The sequence below is a fragment of the Heterodontus francisci genome, chromosome 34, assembly GCF_036365525.1.
Source record: "Heterodontus francisci isolate sHetFra1 chromosome 34, sHetFra1.hap1, whole genome shotgun sequence".
Lineage (NCBI taxonomy): Eukaryota > Metazoa > Chordata > Chondrichthyes > Heterodontiformes > Heterodontidae > Heterodontus > Heterodontus francisci.
In genome coordinates this window covers 21,793,863-21,819,174 of record NC_090404.1, presented here as the reverse complement: position 1 = coordinate 21,819,174, position 25,312 = coordinate 21,793,863, and the positions used below count along the sequence as shown (strand labels likewise).

The 25,312-nt window shown below is 43.1% G+C and overlaps 1 protein-coding gene and 8 non-coding genes across 9 annotated transcripts in view; 1 reads left to right on the top strand and 8 right to left on the bottom strand.

Moving 5' to 3' along the window:
• LOC137348716 (probable DNA double-strand break repair Rad50 ATPase) overlaps positions 1-25,312 on the top strand; it is a 72,931-nt gene that overhangs the window by 37,405 nt on the left and 10,214 nt on the right. Inside the window, exons 16-24 of the mRNA XM_068013973.1 lie at positions 2,238-2,324; positions 4,935-5,021; positions 7,633-7,719; positions 10,330-10,416; positions 13,027-13,113; positions 15,725-15,811; positions 18,422-18,508; positions 21,119-21,205; positions 23,816-23,902. Coding sequence (XP_067870074.1) covers positions 2,238-2,324; positions 4,935-5,021; positions 7,633-7,719; positions 10,330-10,416; positions 13,027-13,113; positions 15,725-15,811; positions 18,422-18,508; positions 21,119-21,205; positions 23,816-23,902 — 783 coding nt within the window. The remainder of the gene's footprint in view (positions 1-2,237; positions 2,325-4,934; positions 5,022-7,632; positions 7,720-10,329; positions 10,417-13,026; positions 13,114-15,724; positions 15,812-18,421; positions 18,509-21,118; positions 21,206-23,815; positions 23,903-25,312) is intronic.
• On the bottom strand, positions 1,680-1,751 carry trnae-cuc (transfer RNA glutamic acid (anticodon CUC)). The gene has a single exon. It is a non-coding gene; the product is annotated as a tRNA-Glu (tRNA).
• On the bottom strand, positions 4,377-4,448 carry trnae-cuc (transfer RNA glutamic acid (anticodon CUC)). The gene has a single exon. It is a non-coding gene; the product is annotated as a tRNA-Glu (tRNA).
• On the bottom strand, positions 7,074-7,145 carry trnae-cuc (transfer RNA glutamic acid (anticodon CUC)). The gene has a single exon. It is a non-coding gene; the product is annotated as a tRNA-Glu (tRNA).
• trnae-cuc (transfer RNA glutamic acid (anticodon CUC)) lies at positions 9,772-9,843 on the bottom strand. The gene has a single exon. It is a non-coding gene; the product is annotated as a tRNA-Glu (tRNA).
• trnae-cuc (transfer RNA glutamic acid (anticodon CUC)) lies at positions 12,469-12,540 on the bottom strand. Its single transcript has one exon. It is a non-coding gene; the product is annotated as a tRNA-Glu (tRNA).
• Positions 15,167-15,238, bottom strand: trnae-cuc (transfer RNA glutamic acid (anticodon CUC)). Its single transcript has one exon. It is a non-coding gene; the product is annotated as a tRNA-Glu (tRNA).
• Positions 17,864-17,935, bottom strand: trnae-cuc (transfer RNA glutamic acid (anticodon CUC)). The gene has a single exon. It is a non-coding gene; the product is annotated as a tRNA-Glu (tRNA).
• On the bottom strand, positions 23,257-23,329 carry trnae-cuc (transfer RNA glutamic acid (anticodon CUC)). Its single transcript has one exon. It is a non-coding gene; the product is annotated as a tRNA-Glu (tRNA).

The following is a 25,312-nucleotide window of genomic DNA, read 5'->3' as shown; positions in this document are numbered from 1 at the left end:
GGAAATGCCGTTTAACTGATTTATTAGAGCTCCTCGAGGAAGTAACAAGCAAGGTGGATAAAAGGAGCCTGTAGTTGTGGTGTACATAGCTTTCCAAAAGGCATTTGATAAGACGCCACCTCAAAGGTTACTACACAAGATAAGAAAACATCATGCAGGGGTAACATATTAGCCTGGATAAAGGACAGGTTGGCGAACAGGAAACAGTCGTTCAAAAAAGAAAAAATATTGTTTTCTGGTTGGCAAGCTATCACTTGTGGAGTGTCACAGGGATCAGTGCTTTGACCTCAACTGTTTGCAATTTATATCAATGTCTTTGCTGCCAAAGCCGAATTTATGATAGCTAAATTTGCCAATGACTGTAAGCAAGGTGGAAACAAAACAGACAAGCGGAATTAAAGAGTCTACAAACGGATATAGAATGGTCAGGTGAGTGTGGAGAACTTTGCCAAATGTGAGAAAAGTCAATGCGTCCACTATGGCAGGAAGAATGGAAAAGCTGCATACTATATAAATGGAGAGAGATTGAGGAGCTTGGTTCTACAAAGGGATGTGGGTGTCCTGGTTCATGAATCACAAACGATTAATACGCAGGTACAGCAAGTGATTAGGAAGTCAAATGGAATGGGGTTTTTGTTAGAGGAATCAAGTCTACAAGTATCAAGGCTTTACTGCAGCTGTACAGGGCCTTGGTGAAAGCACATCTGGATTAATGTGTACATTTTCGCTTTCCTTATTTGAAGCAAGATGTAATTGCATTAAACGCACTTCAGAGAAGGTGGACTCAACTAATTCCGAGAATGATGGCCTTTTTTATACTCATTGGAGTTTAAAAAGTGTGAAGTGATCTTTTTGAAACATATAGGATCCTGAAAGCACTTGATAGAGTGGTTATCGGGAGGATGTTTCCTCTTTTGGGAAGACTAATACCATGGGGCACAGTTTAAGACTAGATTTTTTTGCAAGTCAGAGTTAAAGAGGATTATCTGTTCTCAATGTCTGTGGAATTCGCTACCCCATAAAGCAGGGGAGGCCGGATGTTTGAATTTATTCAAGGCTGAGTTAGATCAGTTTTTGATAGGCAGGGGACTGAAGGGTTATGGAGGTGAGACAGGAAAGTGGAGTTGGGACACAACCAGATCAGCCATCTAGTGATCAAATTGTGAAGCAATCTTGAAGGGTCAAATGGCTTCTACTCCAAGAATGTTCAAGTCACAGAAAGAGTCCACCCGGCCTAAGTCCCATGTTCCGATCATGACGATGTACTGCTGTCGAGAAACATTCAATTATAGAAAGAGACCATTGCACCTGGTGTGCTTGTTTGATAGAGCAGCTGTGATTGGTTGACCAGGGGTGCAATTAGAGGTGGTTTGCACAGCAGGGAGAAAATGCGGTCCCCTTCTCCTGCATCTTCATCTGTGCAGGGAGTATATTGTTGAGCGGTGCAACCTTGCACAGACCTTGACTTGTTCTCGTGCATTCCCTGGGATGCGTCTCCGTGCTTGTTGTGGAGCTGATCCAACCGAGACTTGTTGAGCTCGAATGAAGAATCAGCAACCTGGAGCTTCAATTGTGTTTCACATTCCCCAGACATTGGGAGAGGTGCAGAACATTGTCTGCCTTAATGGAGCAGAGAAGACATGTTGGTGAATGCTCCCGTCACAAACAAGAAATGTTGTTTCCCTGGCCGGGAATCGAACCCGGGCCGCAGCGGTGAGAGCGCCGAATCCTAACCACTAGACCACCAGGGAATCTGCAAAGCATCCCTGTAGGTTAAGTCATCCACACTGTTTCCATTTTTCGCTTTTGGACACTTTGCCCACAGATTTGTTTCAGGCACAAAACGGCATATTTAGTCACAATATAGAAGTCTTGTTCAGCCAATAACAACATCAAATGGACACTGAGCTGAAACAGTGACACAAGCCGCGGACGGACAAGTTTCAATTTGCAAATCACACAAACTTGCTCACTGTGGCTCCTGTGAAAGCACACGGCATGCACAGTTGTCACACATCAATAGATACAACTGGTACACATCAATTTCAAGCAAATTCATGTAAGATCTACTTCTGCTTCTATCACTGCTCTTTCTCCAGCTTCTTCTGCTCCTCCAGCTCCCAGGTGATTAGCTGCTTGACGCAAACACACTGAATTCACGAAACCCAGCTTTACGTGAAATGCAGGTGTGGGAATGAAAGATGCAGGACATTGAAAAGCATTAATTTTTTTTACAGAAAAGTGATTAATTACGTCTCTGTTTCCACTGTAGAAGAGTTGGAAAAGCTGCCAAAGAAACTTAAAAATCAAGAGGTGAAAAGGAGGTAGGAAATTAAAACTTTCGTCATCAATCGATAAAATCTGCTGGGAAAAATGTTGGACCTGAAGGCTGAAAAGACCCCAAGAACAGATGGCCTGCCTCCTAGGCTCTTAAAAGGAGTGGCTGCAGAGATTGTCGAGGCTTTGGTTATAATCTTCCAAAATTCTTGATGTTTTGGAAGATCGCAGTGGACTGGGAAAGTGCAAATATAATTTCTTTATTCCAGAAGGGAGCGAGGCAGAAAGTAGGAAACGATAGGCCAGTTAGCCAAACATCTAGCATGGGGAAATTACTCGAGTTGATTATTATGGAGGTTATCGCAGGATACTTAGAAAATGAGCATGGGATTAGACAGAGTGAACATGGTTATGTGAAAGGGAAATGCCGTTTAACTGATTTATTAGAGCTCCTCGAGGAAGTAACAAGCAAGGTGGATAAAAGGAGTCTGTAGTTGTGGTGTACATAGCTTTCCAAAAGGCATTTGATAAGACGCCACCTCAAAGGTTACTACACAAGATAAGAAAACATCATGCAGGGGTAACATATTAGCCTGGATAAAGGACAGGTTGGCGAACAGGAAACAGTCGTTCAAAAAAGAAAAAATATTGTTTTCTGGTTGGCAAGCTATCACTTGTGGAGTGTCACAGGGATCAGTGCTGGGACCTCAACTGTTTGCAATTTATGTCAATGTCTTTGCTGCCAAAGCCGAATTTATGATAGCTAAATTTGCCAATGACTGTAAGCAAGGTGGAAAGAAAACAGACAAGCGGAATTAAAGAGTCTACAAACGGATATAGAATGGTCAGGTGAGTGTGGAGAACTTTGCCAAATGTGAGAAAAGTCAATGCGTCCACTATGGCAGGAAGAATGGAAAAGCTGCATACTATATAAATGGAGAGAGATTGAGGAGCTCGGTTCTACAAAGGGATGTGGGTGTCCTGGTTCATGAATCACAAACGATTAATACGCAGGTACAGCAAGTGATTAGGAAGTCAAATGGAATGGGGTTTTTGTAAGAGGAATCAAGTATACAAGTATCAAGGCTTTACTGCAGCTGTACAGGGCCTTGGTGAAAGCACATCTGGATTAATGTGTACATTTTCGCTTTCCTTATTTGAAGCAAGATGTAATTGCATTAAACGCACTTCAGAGAAGGTGGACTCAACTAATTCCGAGAATGATGGCCTTTTTTATACTCATTGGAGTTTAAAAAGTGTGAAGTGATCTTTTTGAAACATATAGGATCCTGAAAGCACTTGATAGAGTGGTTATCGGGAGGATGTTTCCTCTTTTGGGAAGACTAATACCATGGGGCACAGTTTAAGACTAGATTTTTTTGCAAGTCAGAGTTAAAGAGGATTATCTGTTCTCAATGTCTGTGGAATTCGCTACCCCATAAAGCAGGGGAGGCCGGATGTTTGAATTTATTCAAGGCTGATTTGGATCAGTTTTTGATAGGCAGGGGACTGAAGGGTTATGGAGTTGAGACAGGAAAGTGGAGTTGGGACACAACCAGATCAGCCATCTAGTGATCAAATTGTGAAGCAATCTTGAAGGGTCAAATGGCTTTTACTCCAAGAATGTTCAAGTCTCAGAAAGAGTCCACCCGGCCTAAGTCCAATGTTCCGATCATGACGATGGACTGCTGTCGAGAAACATTCAATTATAGAAAGAGACCATTGCACCTGGTGTGCTTGTTTGATAGAGCAGCTATGATTGGTTGACCAGGGGTGCAATTAGAGGTGGTTTGCACAGCAGGGAGAAAATGCGGTCCCCTTCTCCTGCATCTTCATCTGTGCAGGGAGTATATTGTTGAGCAGTGCAACCTTGCACAGCCCTTGACTTGTTTTCGTGCATTCCCTGGGATGTGTCTCCGTGCTTGTTATGGAGCTGATCCAACCGAGACTTGTTGAGCTCGAATGAAGAATCAGCAACCTGGAGCTTCAATTGTGTTTCACATTCCCCAGACATTGGGAGAGGTGCAGAACATTGTCTGCCTTCATGGAGCAGAGAAGACATGTTGGTGAATGCTCCCGTCACAAACAAGAAATGTTGTTTCCCTGGCCGGGAATCGAACCCGGGCCGCAGCGGTGAGAGCGCCGAATCCTAACCACTAGACCACCAGGGACACTGCAAAGCATCCCTGTAGGTTAAGTCATCCACACTGTTTCCATTTTTCGCTTTTGGACACTTTGCCCACAGATTTGTTTCAGGCACAAAACGGCATATTTAGTCACGATATAGAAGTCTTGTTCAGCCAATAACAACATGAAATGGACACTGAGCTGAAACAGTGACACAAGCCGCGGACGGACAAGTTTCAATTTGCAAATCACACAAACTTGCTCACTGTGGCTCCTGTGAAAGCGCACGGCATGCACAGTTGTCACACATCAAAAGATACAACTGGGTAACATCAAATTCAAGCAAATTCATGTAAGATCTACTTCTGCTTCTATCACTGCTCTTTCTCCAGCTTCTTCTGCTCCTCCAGCTCCCAGGTGATTAGCTGCTTGACGCAAACACACTGAATTCACGAAACCCAGCTTTACGTGAAATGCAGGTGTGGGAATGAAAGATGCAGGACATTGAAAAGCATTAATTTTTTTTACAGAAAAGTGATTAATTACGTCTCTGTTTCCACTGTAGAAGAGTTGGAAAAGCTGCCAAAGAAACTTAAAAATCAAGAGGTGAAAAGGAGGTAGGAAATTAAAACTTTCGTCATCAATCGATAAAATCTGCTGGGAAAAATGTTGGACCTGAAGGCTGAAAAGACCCCAAGAACAGATGGCCTGCCTCCTAGGCTCTTAAAAGGAGTGGCTGCAGAGATTGTCGAGGCTTTGGTTATAATCTTCCAAAATTCTTGATGTTTTGGAAGATCGCAGTGGACTGGGAAAGTGCAAATATAATTTCTTTATTCCAGAAGGGAGCGAGGCAGAAAGTAGGAAACGATAGGCCAGTTAGCCAAACATCTAGCATGGGGAAATTACTCGAGTTGATTATTATGGAGGTTATCGCAGGATACTTAGAAAATGAGCATGGGATTAGACAGAGTGAACATGGTTATGTGAAAGGGAAATGCCGTTTAACTGATTTATTAGAGCTCCTCGAGGAAGTAACAAGCAAGGTGGATAAAAGGAGTCTGTAGTTGTGGTGTACATAGATTTCCAAAAGGCATTTGATAAGACGCCACCTCAAAGGTTACTACACAAGATAAGAAAACATCATGCAGGGGTAACATATTAGCCTGGATAAAGGACAGGTTGGCGAACAGGAAACAGTCGTTCAAAAAAGAAAAACTATTGTTTTCTGGTTGGCAAGCTATCACTTGTGGAGTGTCACAGGGATCAGTGCTGGGACCTCAACTGTTTGCAATTTATGTCAATGTCTTTGCTGCCAAAGCCGAATTTATGATAGCTAAATTTGCCAATGACTGTAAGCAAGGTGGAAAGAAAACAGACAAGCGGAATTAAAGAGTCTACAAACGGACATAGAATGGTCAGGTGAGTGTGGAGAACTTTGACAAATGTGAGAAAAGTCAATGCGTCCACTATGGCAGGAAGAATGGAAAAGCTGCATACTATATAAATGGAGAGAGATTGAGGAGCTCGGTTCTACAAAGGGATGTGGGTGTCCTGGTTCATGAATCACAAACGATTAATACGCAGGTACAGCAAGTGATTAGGAAGTCAAATGGAATGGGGTTTTTGTAAGAGGAATCAAGTCTACAAGTATCAAGGCTTTACTGCAGCTGTACAGGGCCTTGGTGAAAGCACATCTGGATTAATGTGTACATTTTCGCTTTCCTTATTTGAAGCAAGATGTAATTGCATTAAACGCACTTCAGAGAAGGTGGACTCAACTAATTCCGAGAATGATGGCCTTTTTTATACTCATTGGAGTTTAAAAAGTGTGAAGTGATCTTTTTGAAACATATAGGATCCTGAAAGCACTTGATAGAGTGGTTATCGGGAGGATGTTTCCTCTTTTGGGAAGACTAATACCATGGGGCACAGTTTAAGACTAGATTTTTTTGCAAGTCAGAGTTAAAGAGGATTATGTGTTCTCAATGTCTGTGGAATTCGCTACCCCATAAAGCAGGGGAGGCCGGATGTTTGAATTTATTCAAGGCTGAGTTAGATCAGTTTTTGATAGGCAGGGGACTGAAGGGTAATGGAGGTGAGACAGGAAAGTGGAGTTGGGACACAACCAGATCAGCCATCTAGTGATCAAATTGTGAAGCAATCTTGAAGGGTCAAATGGCTTCTACTCCAAGAATGTTCAAGTCACATAAAGAGTCCACCCGGCCTCAGTCCCATGTTCCGATCATGACGATGTACTGCTGTCGAGAAACATTCAATTATAGAAAGAGACCATTGCACCTGGCGTGCTTGTTTGATAGAGCAGCTGTGATTGGTTGACCAGGGGTGCAATTAGAGGTGGTTTGCACAGCAGGGAGAAAATGCGGTCCCCTTCTCCTGCATCTTCATCTGTGCAGGGAGTATATTGTTGAGCGGTGCAACCTTGCACAGACCTTGACTTGTTTTCGTGCATTCCCTGGGATGTGTCTCCGTGCTTGTTATGGAGCTGATCCAACCGAGACTTGTTGAGCTCGAATGAAGAATCAGCAACCTGGAGCTTCAATTGTGTTTCACATTCCCCAGACATTGGGAGAGGTGCAGAACATTGTCTGCCTTAATGGAGCAGAGAAGACATGTTGGTGAATGCTCCCGTCACAAACAAGAAATGTTGTTTCCCTGGCCGGGAATCGAACCCGGGCCGCAGCGGTGAGAGCGCCGAATCCTAACCACTAGACCACCAGAGACGCTGCAAAGCATCCCTGTCGGTTAAGTCATCCACACTGTTTCCATTTTTCGCTTTTGGACACTTTGCCCGCAGATTTGTTTCAGGCACAAAACGGCATATTTAGTCACAATATAGAAGTCTTGTTCAGCCAATAACAACATGAAATGGACACTGAGCTGAAACAGTGACACAAGCCGCGGACGGACAAGTTTCAATTTGCAAATCACACAAACTTGCTCACTGTGGCTCCTGTGAAAGCACACGGCATGCACAGTTGTCACACATCAATAGATACAACTGGTACACATCAATTTCAAGCAAATTCATGTAAGATCTACTTCTGCTTCTATCACTGCTCTTTCTCCAGCTTCTTCTGCTCCTCCAGCTCCCAGGTGATTCGCTGCTTGACGCAAACACACTGAATTCACGAAACCCAGCTTTACGTGAAATGCAGGTGTGGGAATGAAAGATGCAGGACATTGAAAAGCATTAATTTTTTTTTACAGAAAAGTGATTAATTACGTCTCTGTTTCCACTGTAGAAGAGTTGGAAAAGCTGCCAAAGAAACTTAAAAATCAAGAGGTGAAAAGGAGGTAGGAAATTAAAACTTTCGTCATCAATCGATAAAATCTGCTGGGAAAAATGTTGGACCTGAAGGCTGAAAAGACCCCAAGAACAGATGGCCTGCCTCCTAGGCTCTTAAAAGGAGTGGCTGCAGAGATTGTCGAGGCTTTGGTTATAATCTTCCAAAATTCTTGATGTTTTGGAAGATCGCAGTGGACTGGGAAAGTGCAAATATAATTTCTTTATTCCAGAAGGGAGCGAGGCAGAAAGTAGGAAACGATAGGCCAGTTAGCCAAACATCTAGCATGGGGAAATTACTCGAGTTGATTATTATGGAGGTTATCGCAGGATACTTAGAAAATGAGCATGGGATTAGACAGAGTGAACATGGTTATGTGAAAGGGAAATGCCGTTGAACTGATTTATTAGAGCTCCTCGATGAAGTAACAAGCAAGGTGGATAAAAGGAGCCTGTAGTTGTGGTGTACATAGCTTTCCAAAAGGCATTTGATAAGACGCCACCTCAAAGGTTACTACACAAGATAAGAAAACATCATGCAGGGGTAACATATTAGCCTGGATAAAGGACAGGTTGGCGAACAGGAAACAGTCGTTCAAAAAAGAAAAAATATTGTTTTCTGGTTGGCAAGCTATCACTTGTGGAGTGTCACAGGGATCAGTGCTGGGACCTCAACTGTTTGCAATTTATATCAATGTCTTTGCTGCCAAAGCCGAATTTATGATAGCTAAATTTGCCAATGACTGTAAGCAAGGTGGAAAGAAAACAGACAAGCGGAATTAAAGAGTCTACAAACGGACATAGAATGGTCAGGTGAGTGTGGAGAACTTTGACAAATGTGAGAAAAGTCAATGCGTCCACTATGGCAGGAAGAATGGAAAAGCTGCATACTATATAAATGGAGAGAGATTGAGGAGCTCGGTTCTACAAAGGGATGTGGGTGTCCTGGTTCATGAATCACAAACGATTAATACGCAGGTACAGCAAGTGATTAGGAAGTCAAATGGAATGGGGTTTTTGTAAGAGGAATCAAGTCTACAAGTATCAAGGCTTTACTGCAGCTGTACAGGGCCTTGGTGAAAGCACATCTGGATTAATGTGTACATTTTCGCTTTCCTTATTTGAAGCAAGATGTAATTGCATTAAACGCACTTCAGAGAAGGTGGACTCAACTAATTCCGAGAATGATGGCCTTTTTTATACTCATTGGAGTTTAAAAAGTGTGAAGTGATCTTTTTGAAACATATAGGATCCTGAAAGCACTTGATAGAGTGGTTATCGGGAGGATGTTTCCTCTTTTGGGAAGACTAATACCATGGGGCACAGTTTAAGACTAGATTTTTTTGCAAGTCAGAGTTAAAGAGGATTATGTGTTCTCAATGTCTGTGGAATTCGCTACCCCATAAAGCAGGGGAGGCCGGATGTTTGAATTTATTCAAGGCTGAGTTAGATCAGTTTTTGATAGGCAGGGGACTGAAGGGTTATGGAGGTGAGACAGGAAAGTGGAGTTGGGACACAACCAGATCAGCCATCTAGTGATCAAATTGTGAAGCAATCTTGAAGGGTCAAATGGCTTCTACTCCAAGAATGTTCAAGTCACAGAAAGAGTCCACCCGGCCTAAGTCCCATGTTCCGATCATGACGATGTACTGCTGTGGAGAAACATTCAATTATAGAAAGAGACCATTGCACCTGGCGTGCTTGTTTGATAGAGCAGCTGTGATTGGTTGACCAGGGGTGCAATTAGAGGTGGTTTGCACAGCAGGGAGAAAATGCGGACCCCTTCTCCTGCATCTTCATCTGTGCAGGGAGTATATTGTTGAGCGGTGCAACCTTGCACAGCCCTTCACTTGTTTTCGTGCATTCCCTGGGGCGTGTCTCCGTGCTTGTCATGGAGCTGATCCAACCGAGACTTGTTGAGCTCGAATGAAGAATCAGCAACCTGGAGCTTCAATTGTGTTTCACATTCCCCAGACATTGGGAGAGGTGCAGAACATTGTCTGCCTTCATGGAGCAGAGAAGACATGTTGGTGAATGCTCCCGTCACAAACAAGAAATGTTGTTTCCCTGGCCGGGAATCGAACCCGGGCCGCAGCGGTGAGAGCGCCGAATCCTAACCACTAGACCACCAGGGACGCTGCAAAGCATCCCTGTAGGTTAAGTCATCCACACTGTTTCCATTTTTCGCTTTTGGACACTTTGACCACAGATTTGTTTCAGGCACAAAACGGCATATTTAGTCACAATATAGAAGTCTTGTTCAGCCAATAACAACATGAAATGGACACTGAGCTGAAACAGTGACACAAGCCGCGGACGGACAAGTTTCAATTTGCAAATCACACAAACTTGCTCACTGTGGCTCCTGTGAAAGCACACGGCATGCACAGTTGTCACACATCAATAGATACAACTGGTACACATCAATTTCAAGCAAATTCATGTAAGATCTACTTCTGCTTCTATCACTGCTCTTTCTCCAGCTTCTTCTGCTTCTCCAGCTCCCAGGTGATTAGCTGCTTGACGCAAACACACTGAATTCACGAAACCCAGCTTTACGTGAAATGCAGGTGTGGGAATGAAAGATGCAGGACATTGAAAAGCATTAATTTTTTTTACAGAAAAGTGATTAATTACGTCTCTGTTTCCACTGTAGAAGAGTTGGAAAAGCTGCCAAAGAAACTTAAAAATCAAGAGGTGAAAAGGAGGTAGGAAATTAAAACTTTCATCATCAATCGATAAAATCTGCAGGGAAAAATGTTGGACCTGAAGGCTGAAAAGACCCCAAGAACAGATGGCCTGCCTCCTAGGCTCGTAAAAGCAGTGGCTGCAGAGATTGTCGAGGCTTTGGTTATAATCTTCCAAAATTCTTGATGTTTTGGAAGATCGCAGTGGACTGGGAAAGTGCAAATATAATTTCTTTATTCCAGAAGGGAGCGAGGCAGAAAGTAGGAAACGATAGGCCAGTTAGCCAAACATCTAGCATGGGGAAATTACTCGAGTTGATTATTATGGAGGTTATCGCAGGATACTTAGAAAATGAGCATGGGATTAGACAGAGTGAACATGGTTATGTGAAAGGGAAATGCCGTTTAACTGATTTATTAGAGCTCCTCGAGGAAGTAACAAGCAAGGTGGATAAAAGGAGCCTGTAGTTGTGGTGTACATAGCTTTCCAAAAGGCATTTGATAAGACGCCACCTCAAAGGTTACTACACAAGATAAGAAAACATCATGCAGGGGTAACATATTAGCCTGGATAAAGGACAGGTTGGCGAACAGGAAACAGTCGTTCAAAAAAGAAAAAATATTGTTTTCTGGTTGGCAAGCTATCACTTGTGGAGTGTCACAGGGATCAGTGCTGGGACCTCAACTGTTTGCAATTTATATCAATGTCTTTGCTGCCAAAGCCGAATTTATGATAGCTAAATTTGCCAATGACTGTAAGCAAGGTGGAAAGAAAACAGACAAGCGGAATTAAAGAGTCTACAAACGGATATAGAATGGTCAGGTGAGTGTGGAGAACTTTGCCAAATGTGAGAAAAGTCAATGCGTCCACTATGGCAGGAAGAATGGAAAAGCTGCATACTATATAAATGGAGAGAGATTGAGGAGCTCGGTTCTACAAAGGGATGTGGGTGTCCTGGTTCATGAATCACAAACGATTAATACGCAGGTACAGCAAGTGATTAGGAAGTCAAATGGAATGGGGTTTTTGTAAGAGGAATCAAGTCTACAAGTATCAAGGCTTTACTGCAGCTGTACAGGGCCTTGGTGAAAGCACATCTGGATTAATGTGTACATTTTCGCTTTCCTTATTTGAAGCAAGATGTAATTGCATTAAACGCACTTCAGAGAAGGTGGACTCAACTAATTCCGAGAATGATGGCCTTTTTTATACTCATTGGAGTTTAAAAAGTGTGAAGTGATCTTTTTGAAACATATAGGATCCTGAAAGCACTTGATAGAGTGGTTATCGGGAGGATGTTTCCTCTTTTGGGAAGACTAATACCATGGGGCACAGTTTAAGACTAGATTTTTTTGCAAGTCAGAGTTAAAGAGGATTATCTGTTCTCAATGTCTGTGGAATTCGCTACCCCATAAAGCAGGGGAGGCCGGATGTTTGAATTTATTCAAGGCTGAGTTAGATCAGTTTTTGATAGGCAGGGGACTGAAGGGTTATGGAGGTGAGACAGGAAAGTGGAGTTGGGACACAACCAGATCAGCCATCTAGTGATCAAATTGTGAAGCAATCTTGAAGGGTCAAATGGCTTCTACTCCAAGAATGTTCAAGTCACAGAAAGAGTCCACCCGGCCTAAGTCCCATGTTCCGATCATGACGATGTACTGCTGTGGAGAAACATTCAATTATAGAAAGAGACCATTGCACCTGGCGTGCTTGTTTGATAGAGCAGCTGTGATTGGTTGACCAGGGGTGCAATTAGAGGTGGTTTGCACAGCAGGGAGAAAATGCGGACCCCTTCTCCTGCATCTTCATCTGTGCAGGGAGTATATTGTTGAGCGGTGCAACCTTGCACAGCCCTTCACTTGTTTTCGTGCATTCCCTGGGGCGTGTCTCCGTGCTTGTCATGGAGCTGATCCAACCGAGACTTGTTGAGCTCGAATGAAGAATCAGCAACCTGGAGCTTCAATTGTGTTTCACATTCCCCAGACATTGGGAGAGGTGCAGAACATTGTCTGCCTTCATGGAGCAGAGAAGACATGTTGGTGAATGCTCCCGTCACAAACAAGAAATGTTGTTTCCCTGGCCGGGAATCGAAACCGGGCCGCAGCGGTGAGAGCGCCGAATCCTAACCACTAGACCACCAGGGACGCTGCAAAGCATCCCTGTAGGTTAAGTCATCCACACTGTTTCCATTTTTCGCTTTTGGACACTTTGCCCACAGATTTGTTTCAGGCACAAAACGGCATATTTAGTCACAATATAGAAGTCTTGTTCAGCCAATAACAACATGAAATGGACACTGAGCTGAAACAGTGACACAAGCCGCGGACGGACAAGTTTCAATTTGCAAATCACACAAACTTGCTCACTGTGGCTCCTGTGAAAGCACACGGCATGCACAGTTGTCACACATCAATAGATACAACTGGTACACATCAATTTCAAGCAAATTCATGTAAGATCTACTTCTGCTTCTATCACTGCTCTTTCTCCAGCTTCTTCTGCTCCTCCAGCTCCCAGGTGATTAGCTGCTTGACGCAAACACACTGAATTCACGAAACCCAGCTTTACATGAAATGCAGGTGTGGGAATGAAAGATGCAGGACATTGAAAAGCATTAATTTTTTTTACAGAAAAGTGATTAATTACGTCTCTGTTTCCATTGTAGAAGAGTTGGAAAAGCTGCCAAAGAAACTTAAAAATCAAGAGGTGAAAAGGAGGTAGGAAATTAAAACTTTCGTCATCAATCGATAAAATCTGCTGGGAAAAATGTTGGACCTGAAGGCTGAAAAGACCCCAAGAACAGATGGCCTGCCTCCTAGGCTCTTAAAAGGAGTGGCTGCAGAGATTGTCGAGGCTTTGGTTATAATCTTCCAAAATGCTTGATGTTTTGGAAGATCGCAGTGGACTGGGAAAGTGCAAATATAATTTCTTTATTCCAGAAGGGAACGAGGCAGAAAGTAGGAAACGATAGGCCAGTTAGCCAAACATCTAGCATGGGGAAATTACTCGAGTTGATTATTATGGAGGTTATCGCAGGATACTTAGAAAATGAGCATGGGATTAGACAGAGTGAACATGGTTATGTGAAAGGGAAATGCCGTTTAACTGATTTATTAGAGCTCCTCGAGGAAGTAACAAGCAAGGTGGATAAAAGGAGCCTGTAGTTGTGGTGTACATAGCTTTCCAAAAGGCATTGGATAAGACGCCACCTCAAAGGTTACTACACAAGATAAGAAAACATCATGCAGGGGTAACATATTAGCCTGGATAAAGGACAGGTTGGCGAACAGGAAACAGTCGTTCAAAAAAGAAAAAAATATTGTTTTCTGGTTGGCAAGCTATCACTTGTGGAGTGTCACAGGGATCAGTGCTGGGACCTCAACTGTTTGCAATTTATGTCAATGTCTTTGCTGCCAAAGCCGAATTTATGATAGCTAAATTTGCCAATGACTGTAAGCAAGGTGGAAAGAAAACAGACAAGCGGAATGAAAGAGTCTACAAACGGATATAGAATGGTCAGGTGAGTGTGGAGAACTTTGCCAAATGTGAGAAAAGTCAATGCGTCCACTATGGCAGGAAGAATGGAAAAGCTGCATACTATATAAATGGAGAGAGATTGAGGAGCTCGGTTCTACAAAGGGATGTGGGTGTCCTGGTTCATGAATCACAAACGATTAATACGCAGGTACAGCAAGTGATTAGGAAGTCAAATGGAATGGGGTTTTTGTTAGAGGAATCAAGTCTACAAGTATCAAGGCTTTACTGCAGCTGTACAGGGCCTTGGTGAAAGCACATCTGGATTAATGTGTACATTTTCGCTTTCCTTATTTGAAGCAAGATGTAATTGCATTAAACGCACTTCAGAGAAGGTGGACTCAACTAATTCCGAGAATGATGGCCTTTTTTATACTCATTGGAGTTTAAAAAGTGTGAAGTGATCTTTTTGAAACATATAGGATCCTGAAAGCACTTGATAGAGTGGTTATCGGGAGGATGTTTCCTCTTTTGGGAAGACTAATACCATGGGGCACAGTTTAAGACTAGATTTTTTTGCAAGTCAGAGTTAAAGAGGATTATCTGTTCTCAATGTCTGTGGAATTCGCTACCCCATAAAGCAGGGGAGGCCGGATGTTTGAATTTATTCAAGGCTGAGTTAGATCAGTTTTTGATAGGCAGGGGACTGAAGGGTTATGGAGGTGAGACAGGAAAGTGGAGTTGGGACACAACCAGATCAGCCATCTAGTGATCAAATTGTGAAGCAATCTTGAAGGGTCAAATGGCTTCTACTCCAAGAATGTTCAAGTCACAGAAAGAGTCCACCCGGCCTAAGTCCCATGTTCCGATCATGACGATGTACTGCTGTCGAGAAACATTCAATTATAGAAAGAGACCATTGCACCTGGTGTGCTTGTTTGATAGAGCAGCTGTGATTGGTTGACCAGGGGTGCAATTAGAGGTGGTTTGCACAGCAGGGAGAAAATGCGGTCCCCTTCTCCTGCATCTTCATCTGTGCAGGGAGTATATTGTTGAGCGGTGCAACCTTGCACAGACCTTGACTTGTTCTCGTGCATTCCCTGGGATGTGTCTCCGTGCTTGTTGTGGAGCTGATCCAACCGAGACTTGTTGAGCTCGAATGAAGAATCAGCAACCTGGAGCTTCAATTGTGTTTCACATTCCCCAGACATTGGGAGAGGTGCAGAACATTGTCTGCCTTAATGGAGCAGAGAAGACATGTTGGTGAATGCTCCCGTCACAAACAAGAAATGTTGTTTCCCTGGCCGGGAATCGAACCCGGGCCGCAGCGGTGAGAGCGCCGAATCCTAACCACTAGACCACCAGGGACGCTGCAAAGCATCCCTGTCGGTTAAGTCATCCACACTGTTTCCATTTTTCGCTTTTGGACACTTTGCCCACAGATTTGTTTCAGGCACAAAACGGCATATTACGTCACAATATAGAAGTCTTGTTCAGCCAATAACAACATGAAATGGACACTGAGCTGAAACAGTGACACAAGCCGCGGACGGACAAGTTTCAATTTGCAAATCACACAAACTTGCTCACTGTGGCTCCTGTGAAAGCACACGGCATGCACAGTTGTCACACATCAATAGATACAACTGGTACACATCAATTTCAAGCAAATTCATGTAAGATCTACTTCTGCTTCTATCACTGCTCTTTCTCCAGCTTCTTCTGCTCCTCCAGCTCCCAGGTGATTAGCTGCTTGACGCAAACACACTGAATTCACGAAACCCAGCTTTACGTGAAATGCAGGTGTGGGAATGAAAGATGCAGGACATTGAAAAGCATTAATTTTTTTTACAGAAAAGTGATTAATTACGTCTCTGTTTCCACTGTAGAAGAGTTGGAAAAGCTGCCAAAGAAACTTAAAAATCAAGAGGTGAAAAGGAGGTAGGAAATTAAAACTTTCGTCATCAATCGATAAAATCTGCTGGGAAAAATGTTGGACCTGAAGGCTGAAAAGACCCCAAGAACAGATGGCCTGCCTCCTAGGCTCTTAAAAGGAGTGGCTGCAGAGATTGTCGAGGCTTTGGTTATAATCTTCCAAAATTCTTGATGTTTTGGAAGATCGCAGTGGACTGGGAAAGTGCAAATATAATTTCTTTATTCCAGAAGGGAGCGAGGCAGAAAGTAGGAAACGATAGGCCAGTTAGCCAAACATCTAGCATGGGGAAATTACTCGAGTTGATTATTATGGAGGTTATCGCAGGATACTTAGAAAATGAGCATGGGATTAGACAGAGTGAACATGGTTATGTGAAAGGGAAATGCCGTTTAACTGATTTATTAGAGCTCCTCGAGGAAGTAACAAGAAAGGTGGATAAAAGGAGCCTGTAGTTGTGGTGTACATAGCTTTCCAAAAGGCATTTGATAAGACGCCACCTCAAAGGTTACTACACAAGATAAGAAAACATCATGCAGGGGTAACATATTAGCCTGGATAAAGGACAGGTTGGCGAACAGGAAACAGTCGTTCAAAAAAGAAAAAATATTGTTTTCTGGTTGGCAAGCTATCACTTGTGGAGTGTCACAGGGATCAGTGCTGGGACCTCAACTGTTTGCAATTTATATCAATGTCTTTGCTGCCAAAGCCGAATTTATGATAGCTAAATTTGCCAATGACTGTAAGCAAGGTGGAAAGAAAACAGACAAGCGGAATTAAAGAGTCTACAAACGGATATAGAATGGTCAGGTGAGTGTGGAGAACTTTGCCAAATGTGAGAAAAGTCAATGCGTCCACTATGGCAGGAAGAATGGAAAAGCTGCATACTATATAAATGGAGAGAGATTGAGGAGCTCGGTTCTACAAAGGGATGTGGGTGTCCTGGTTCATGAATCACAAACGATTAATACGCAGGTACAGCAAGTGATTAGGAAGTCAAATGGAATGGGGTTTTTGTAAGAGGAATCAAGTATACAAGTATCAAGGCTTTACTGCAGCTGTACAGGGCCTTGGTGAAAGCACATCTGGATTAATGTGTACATTTTCGCTTTCCTTATTTGAAGCAAGATGTAATTGCATTAAACGCACTTCAGAGAAGGTGGACTCAACTAATTCCGAGAATGATGGCCTTTTTTATACTCATTGGAGTTTAAAAAGTGTGAAGTGATCTTTTTGAAACATATAGGATCCTGAAAGCACTTGATAGAGTGGTTATCGGGAGGATGTTTCCTCTTTTGGGAAGACTAATACCATGGGGCACAGTTTAAGACTAGATTTTTTTGCAAGTCAGAGTTAAAGAGGATTATGTGTTCTCAATGTCTGTGGAATTCGCTACCCCATAAAGCAGGGGAGGCCGGATGTTTGAATTTATTCAAGGCTGAGTTAGATCAGTTTTTGATAGGCAGGGGACTGAAGGGTTATGGAGGTGAGACAGGAAAGTGGAGTTGGGACACAACCAGATCAGCCATCTAGTGATCAAATTGTGAAGCAATCTTGAAGGGTCAAATGGCTTCTACTCCAAGAATGTTCAAGTCACAGAAAGAGTCCACCCGGCCTAAGTCCCATGTTCCGATCATGACGATGTACTGCTGTCGAGAAACATTCAATTATAGAAAGAGACCATTGCACCTGGCGTGCTTATTTGATAGAGCAGCTGTGATTGGTTGACCAGGGGTGCAATTAGAGGTGGTTTGCACAGCAGGGAGAAAATGCGGTCCCCTTCTCCTGCATCTTCATCTGTGCAGGGAGTATATTGTTGAGCGGTGCAATCTTGCACAGACCTTGACTTGTTTTCGTGCATTCCCTGGGATGTGTCTCCGTGCTTGTTATGGAGCTGATCCAACCGAGACTTGTTGAGCTCGAATGAAGAATCAGCAACCTGGAGCTTCAATTGTGTTTCACATTCCCCAGACATTGGGAGAGGTGCAGAACACTGTCTGCCTTAATGGAGCAGAGAAGACATGTTGGTGAATGCTCCCGTCACAAACAAGAAATGTTGTTTCCCTGGCCGGGAATCGAACCCGGGCCGCAGCGGTGAGAGCGCCGAATCCTAACCACTAGACCACCAGGGAGGCTGCAAAGTATCCCTGTAGGTTAAGTCATCCACACTGTTTCCATTTTTCGCTTTTGGACACTTTGCCCACAGATTTGTTTCAGGCACAAAACGGCATATTTAGTCACAATATAGAAGTCTTGTTCAGCCAATAACAACATGAAATGGACACTGAGCTGAAACAGTGACACAAGCCGCGGACGGACAAGTTTCAATTTGCAAATCACACAAACTTGCTGACTGTGGCTCCTGTGAAAGCACACGGCATGCACAGTTGTCACACATCAATAGATACAACTGGTACACATCAATTTCAAGCAAATTCATGTAAGATCTACTTCTGCTTCTATCACTGCTCTTTCTCCAGCTTCTTCTGCTCCTCCAGCTCCCAGGTGATTAGCTGCTTGACGCAAACACACTGAATTCACGAAACCCAGCTTTACGTGAAATGCAGGTGTGGGAATGAAAGATGCAGGACATTGAAAAGCATTAATTTTTTTTACAGAAAAGTGATTAATTACGTCTCTGTTTCCACTGTAGAAGAGTTGGAAAAGCTGCCAAAGAAACTTAAAAATCAAGAGGTGAAAAGGAGGTAGGAAATTAAAACTTTCGTCATCAATCGATAAAATCTGCTGGGAAAAATGTTGGACCTGAAGGCTGAAAAGACCCCAAGAACAGATGGCCTGCCTCCTAGGTTCTTAAAAGGAGTGGCTGCAGAGATTGTCGAGGCTTTGGTTATAATCTTCCAAAATTCATGATGTTTTGGAAGATCGCAGTGGACTGGGAAAGTGCAAATATAATTTCTTTATTCCAGAAGGGAGCGAGGCAGAAAGTAGGAAACGATAGGCCAGTTAGCCAAACATCTAGCATGGGGAAATTACTCGAGTTGATTATTATGGAGGTTATCGCAGGATACTTAGAAAATGAGCATGGGATTAGACAGAGTGAACATGGTTATGTGAAAGGGAAATGCCGTTTAACTGATTTATTAGAGCTCCTCGAGGAAGTAACAAGCAAGGTGGATAAAAGGAGTCTGTAGTTGTGGTGTACATAGCTTTCCAAAAGGCATTTGATAAGACGCCACCTCAAAGGTTACGACACAAGATAAGAAAACATCATGCAGGGGTAACATATTAGCCTGGATAAAGGACAGGTTGGCGAACAGGAAACAGTCGTTCAAAAAAGAAAAAATATTGTTTTCTGGTTGGCAAGCTATCACTTGTGGAGTGTCACAGGGATCAGTGCTGGGACCTCAACTGTTTGCAATTTATGTCAATGTCTTTGCTGCCAAAGCCGAATTTATGATAGCTAAATTTGCCAATGACTGTAAGCAAGGTGGAAAGAAAACAGACAAGCGGAATTAAAGAGTCTACAAACGGATATAGAATGGTCAGGTGAGTGTGGAGAACTTTGCCAAATGTGAGAAAAGTCAATGCGTCCACTATGGCAGGAAGAATGGAAAAGCTGCATACTATATAAAGGGAGAGAGATTGAGGAGCTCGGTTCTACAAAGGGATGTGGGTGTCCTGGTTCATGAATCACAAACGATTAATACGCAGGTACAGCAAGTGATTAGGAAGTCAAATGGAATGGGGTTTTTGTAAGAGGAATCAAGTATACAAGTATCAAGGCTTTACTGCAGCTGTACAGGGCCTTGGTGAAAGCACATCTGGATTAATGTGTACATTTTCGCTTTCCTTATTTGAAGCAAGATGTAATTGCATTAAACGCACTTCAGAGAAGGTGGACTCAACTAATTCCGAGAATGATGGCCTTTTTTATACTCATTGGAGTTTAAAAAGTGTGAAGTGATCTTTTTGAAACATATAGGATCCTGAAAGCACTTGATAGAGTGGTTATCGGGAGGATGTTTCCTCTTTTGGGAAGACTAATACCATGGGGCACAGTTTAAGACTAGATTTTTTTGCAAGTCAGAGTTAAAGAGGATTATGTGTTCTCAATGTCTGTGGAATTCGCTACCCCATAAAGCAGGGGAGGCCGGATGTTTGAATTTATTCAAGGCTGAGTTAGATCAGTTTTTGATAGGCAGGGGACTGAAGGGTTATGGAGGTGAGACAGGAAAGTGGAGTTGGGACACAACCAGATCAGCCATCTAGTGATCAAATTGTGAAGCAATCTTGAAGGGTCAAATGGCTTCTACTCCAAGAATGTTCAAGTCACAGAAAGAGTCCACCCGGCCTAAGTCCCATGTTCCGATCATGACGATGTACTGCTGTCGAGAAACATTCAATTATAGAAAGAGACCATTGCACCTGGTGTGCTTGTTTGATAGAGCAGCTGTGATTGGTTGACCAGGGGTGCAATTAGAGGTGGTTTGCACAGCAGGGAGAAAATGCGGTCCCCTTCTCCTGCATCTTCATCTGTGCAGGGAGTATATTGTTGAGCGGTGCAACCTTGCACAGACCTTGACTTGTTCTCGTGCATTCCCTGGGATGTGTCTCCGTGCTTGTTGTGGAGCTGATCCAACCGAGACTTGTTGAGCTCGAATGAAGAATCAGCAACCTGGAGCTTCAATTGTGTTTCACATTCCCCAGACATTGGGAGAGGTGCAGAACATTGTCTGCCTTAATGGAGCAGAGAAGACATGTTGGTGAATGCTCCCGTCACAAACAAGAAATGTTGTTTCCCTGGCCGGGTATCGAAACCAGGCCGCAGCGGTGAGAGCGCCGAATCCTAATCACTAGACCACTAGGGAAGCTGCAAAGCATCCCTGTAGGTTAAGTCATCCACACTGTTTCCATTTTTCGCTTTTGGACACTTTGCCCACAGATTTGTTTCAGGCACAAAACGGCATATTTAGTCACAATATAGAAGTCTTGTTCAGCCAATAACAACATCAAATGGACACTGAGCTGAAACAGTGACACAAGCCGCGGACGGACAAGTTTCAATTTGCAAATCACACAAACTTGCTCACTGTGGCTCCTGTGAAAGCACACGGCATGCACAGTTGTCACACATCAATAGATACAACTGGTACACATCAATTTCAAGCAAATTCATGTAAGATCTACTTCTGCTTCTATCACTGCTCTTTCTCCAGCTTCTTCTGCTCCTCCAGCTCCCAGGTGATTAGCTGCTTGACGCAAACACACTGAATTCACGAAACCCAGCTTTACGTGAAATGCAGGTGTGGGAATGAAAGATGCAGGACATTGAAAAGCATTAATTTGTTTTACAGAAAAGTGATTAATTACGTCTCTGTTTCCACTGTAGAAGAGTTGGAAAAGCTGCCAAAGAAACTTAAAAATCAAGAGGTGAAAAGGAGGTAGGAAATTAAAACTTTCGTCATCAATCGATAAAATCTGCTGGGAAAAATGTTGGACCTGAAGGCTGAAAAGACCCCAAGAACAGATGGCCTGCCTCCTAGGCTCTTAAAAGGAGTGGCTGCAGAGATTGTCGAGGCTTTGGTTATAATCTTCCAAAATTCTTGATGTTTTGGAAGATCGCAGTGGACTGGGAAAGTGCAAATATAATTTCTTTATTCCAGAAGGGAGCGAGGCAGAAAGTAGGAAACGATAGGCCAGTTAGCCAAACATCTAGCATGGGGAAATTACTCGAGTTGATTATTATGGAGGTTATCGCAGGATACTTAGAAAATGAGCATGGGATTAGACAGAGTGAACATGGTTATGTGAAAGGGAAATGCCGTTTAACTGATTTATTAGAGCTCCTCGAGGAAGTAACAAGCAAGGTGGATAAAAGGAGTCTGTAGTTGTGGTGTACATAGCTTTCCAAAAGGCATTTGATAAGACGCCACCTCAAAGGTTACTACACAAGATAAGAAAACATCATGCAGGGGTAACATATTAGCCTGGATAAAGGACAGGTTGGCGAACAGGAAACAGTCGTTCAAAAAAGAAAAAATATTGTTTTCTGGTTGGCAAGCTATCACTTGTGGAGTGTCACAGGGATCAGTGCTGGGACCTCAACTGTTTGCAATTTATGTCAATGTCTTTGCTGCCAAAGCCGAATTTATGATAGCTAAATTTGCCAATGACTGTAAGCAAGGTGGAAAGAAAACAGACAAGCGGAATTAAAGAGTCTACAAACGGATATAGAATGGTCAGGTGAGTGTGGAGAACTTTGCCAAATGTGAGAAAAGTCAATGCGTCCACTATGGCAGGAAGAATGGAAAAGCTGCATACTATATAAATGGAGAGAGATTGAGGAGCTCGGTTCTACAAAGGGATGTGGGTGTCCTGGTTCATGAATCACAAACGATTAATACGCAGGTACAGCAAGTGATTAGGAAGTCAAATGGAATGGGGTTTTTGTAAGAGGAATCAAGTATACAAGTATCAAGGCTTTACTGCAGCTGTACAGGGCCTTGGTGAAAGCACATCTGGATTAATGTGTACATTTTCGCTTTCCTTATTTGAAGCAAGATGTAATTGCATTAAACGCACTTCAGAGAAGGTGGACTCAACTAATTCCGAGAATGATGGCCTTTTTTATACTCATTGGAGTTTAAAAAGTGTGAAGTGATCTTTTTGAAACATATAGGATCCTGAAAGCACTTGATAGAGTGGTTATCGGGAGGATGTTTCCTCTTTTGGGAAGACTAATACCATGGGGCACAGTTTAAGACAAGATTTTTTTGCAAGTCAGAGTTAAAGAGGATTATCTGTTCTCAATGTCTGTGGAATTCGCTACCCCATAAAGCAGGGGAGGCCGGATGTTTGAATTTATTCAAGGCTGAGTTAGATCAGTTTTTGATAGGCAGGGGACTGAAGGGTAATGGAGGTGAGACAGGAAAGTGGAGTTGGGACACAACCAGATCAGCCATCTAGTGATCAAATTGTGAAGCAATCTTGAAGGGTCAAATGGCTTCTACTCCAAGAATGTTCAAGTCACAGAAAGAGTCCACCCGGCCTAAGTCCCATGTTCCGATCATGACGATGTACTGCTGTCGAGAAACATTCAATTATAGAAAGAGACCATTGCACCTGGTGTGCTTGTTTGATAGAGCAGCTGTGATTGGTTGACCAGGGGTGCAATTAGAGGTGGTTTGCACAGCAGGGAGAAAATGCGGTCCCCTTCTCCTGCATCTTCATCTGTGCAGGGAGTATATTGTTGAGCGGTGCAACCTTGCACAGACCTTGACTTGTTTTCGTGCATTCCCTGGGATGTGTCTCCGTGCTTGTTACGGAGCTGATCCAACCGAGACTTGTTGAGCTCGAATGAAGAATCAGCAACCTGGAGCTTCAATTGTGTTTCACATTCCCCAGACATTGGGAGAGGTGCAGAACATTGTCTGCCTTAATGGAGCAGAGAAGACATGTTGGTGAATGCTCCCGTCACAAACAAGAAATGTTGTTCCCCTGGCCGGGAACCGAACCCGGGCCGCAGCGGTGAGAGCGCCGAATCCTAACCACTAGACCACCAGGGACGCTGCAAAGCACCCCTGTAGGTTAAGTCATCCACACTGTTTCCATTTTTCGCTTTTGGACACTTTGCCCACAGGTTTGTTTCAGGCACAAAACGGCATATTTAGTCACAATATAGAAGTCTTGTTCAGCCAAGAACAACATGAAATGGACACTGAGCTGAAACAGTGACACAAGCCGCGGACGGACAAGTTTCAATTTGCAAATCACTCAAACTTGCTCACTGTGGCTCCTGTGAAAGCACACGGCATGCACAGTTGTCACACATCAATAGATACAACTGGTACACATCAATTTCAAGCAAATTCATGTAAGATCTACTTCTGCTTCTATCACTGCTCTTTCTCCAGCTTCTTCTGCTCCTCCAGCTGCCAGGTGATTAGCTGCTTAACGCAAACACACTGAATTCACGAAACCCAGCTTTACGTGAAATGCAGGTGTGGGAATGAAAGATGCAGGACATTGAAAAGCATTAATTTTTTTTACAGAAAAGTGATTAATTACGTCTCTGTTTCCACTGTAGAAGAGTTGGAAAAGCTGCCAAAGAAACTTAAAAATCAAGAGGTGAAAAGGAGGTAGGAAATTAAAACTTTCATCATCAATCGATAAAACCTGCTGGGAGAAATGTTGGATCTGAAGGCTGAAAAGACCCCAAGAACAGATGGCCTGCCTCCTAGGCTCTTAAAAGGAGTGGCTGCAGAGATTATCGAGGCTTTGGTTATAATCTTCCAAAATTCTTGATGTTTTGGAAGATCGCAGTGGACTGGGAAAGTGCAAATATAATTTCTTTATTCCAGAAGGGAGCGAGGCAGAAAGTAGGAAACGATAGGCCAGTTAGCCAAACATCTAGCATGGGGAAATTACTCGAGTTGATTATTATGGAGGTTATCGCAGGATACTTAGAAAATGAGCATGGGATTAGACAGAGTGAACATGGTTATGTGAAAGGGAAATGCCGTTTAACTGATTTATTAGAGCTCCTCGAGGAAGTAACAAGCAAGGTGGATAAAAGGAGCCTGTAGTTGTGGTGTACATAGCTTTCCAAAAGGCATTTGATAAGACGCCACCTCAAAGGTTACTACACAAGATAAGAAAACATCATGCAGGGGTAACATATTAGCCTGGATAAAGGACAGGTTGGCGAACAGGAAACAGTCGTTCAAAAAAGAAAAAATATTGTTTTCTGGTTGGCAAGCTATCACTTGTGGAGTGTCACAGGGATCAGTGCTTTGACCTCAACTGTTTGCAATTTATATCAATGTCTTTGCTGCCAAAGCCGAATTTATGATAGCTAAATTTGCCAATGACTGTAAGCAAGGTGGAAAGAAAACAGACAAGCGGAATTAAAGAGTCTACAAACGGATATAGAATGGTCAGGTGAGTGTGGAGAACTTTGCCAAATGTGAGAAAAGTCAATGCGTCCACTATGGCAGGAAGAATGGAAAAGCTGCATACTATATAAATGGAGAGAGATTGAGGAGCTTGGTTCTACAAAGGGATGTGGGTGTCCTGGTTCATGAATCACAAACGATTAATACGCAGGTACAGCAAGTGATTAGGAAGTCAAATGGAATGGGGTTTTTGTTAGAGGAATCAAGTCTACAAGTATCAAGGCTTTACTGCAGCTGTACAGGGCCTTGGTGAAAGCACATCTGGATTAATGTGTACATTTTCGCTTTCCTTATTTGAAGCAAGATGTAATTGCATTAAACGCACTTCAGAGAAGGTGGACTCAACTAATTCCGAGAATGATGGCCTTTTTTATACTCATTGGAGTTTAAAAAGTGTGAAGTGATCTTTTTGAAACATATAGGATCCTGAAAGCACTTGATAGAGTGGTTATCGGGAGGATGTTTCCTCTTTTGGGAAGACTAATACCATGGGGCACAGTTTAAGACTAGATTTTTTTGCAAGTCAGAGTTAAAGAGGATTATGTGTTCTCAATGTCTGTGGAATTCGCTACCCCATAAAGCAGGGGAGGCCGG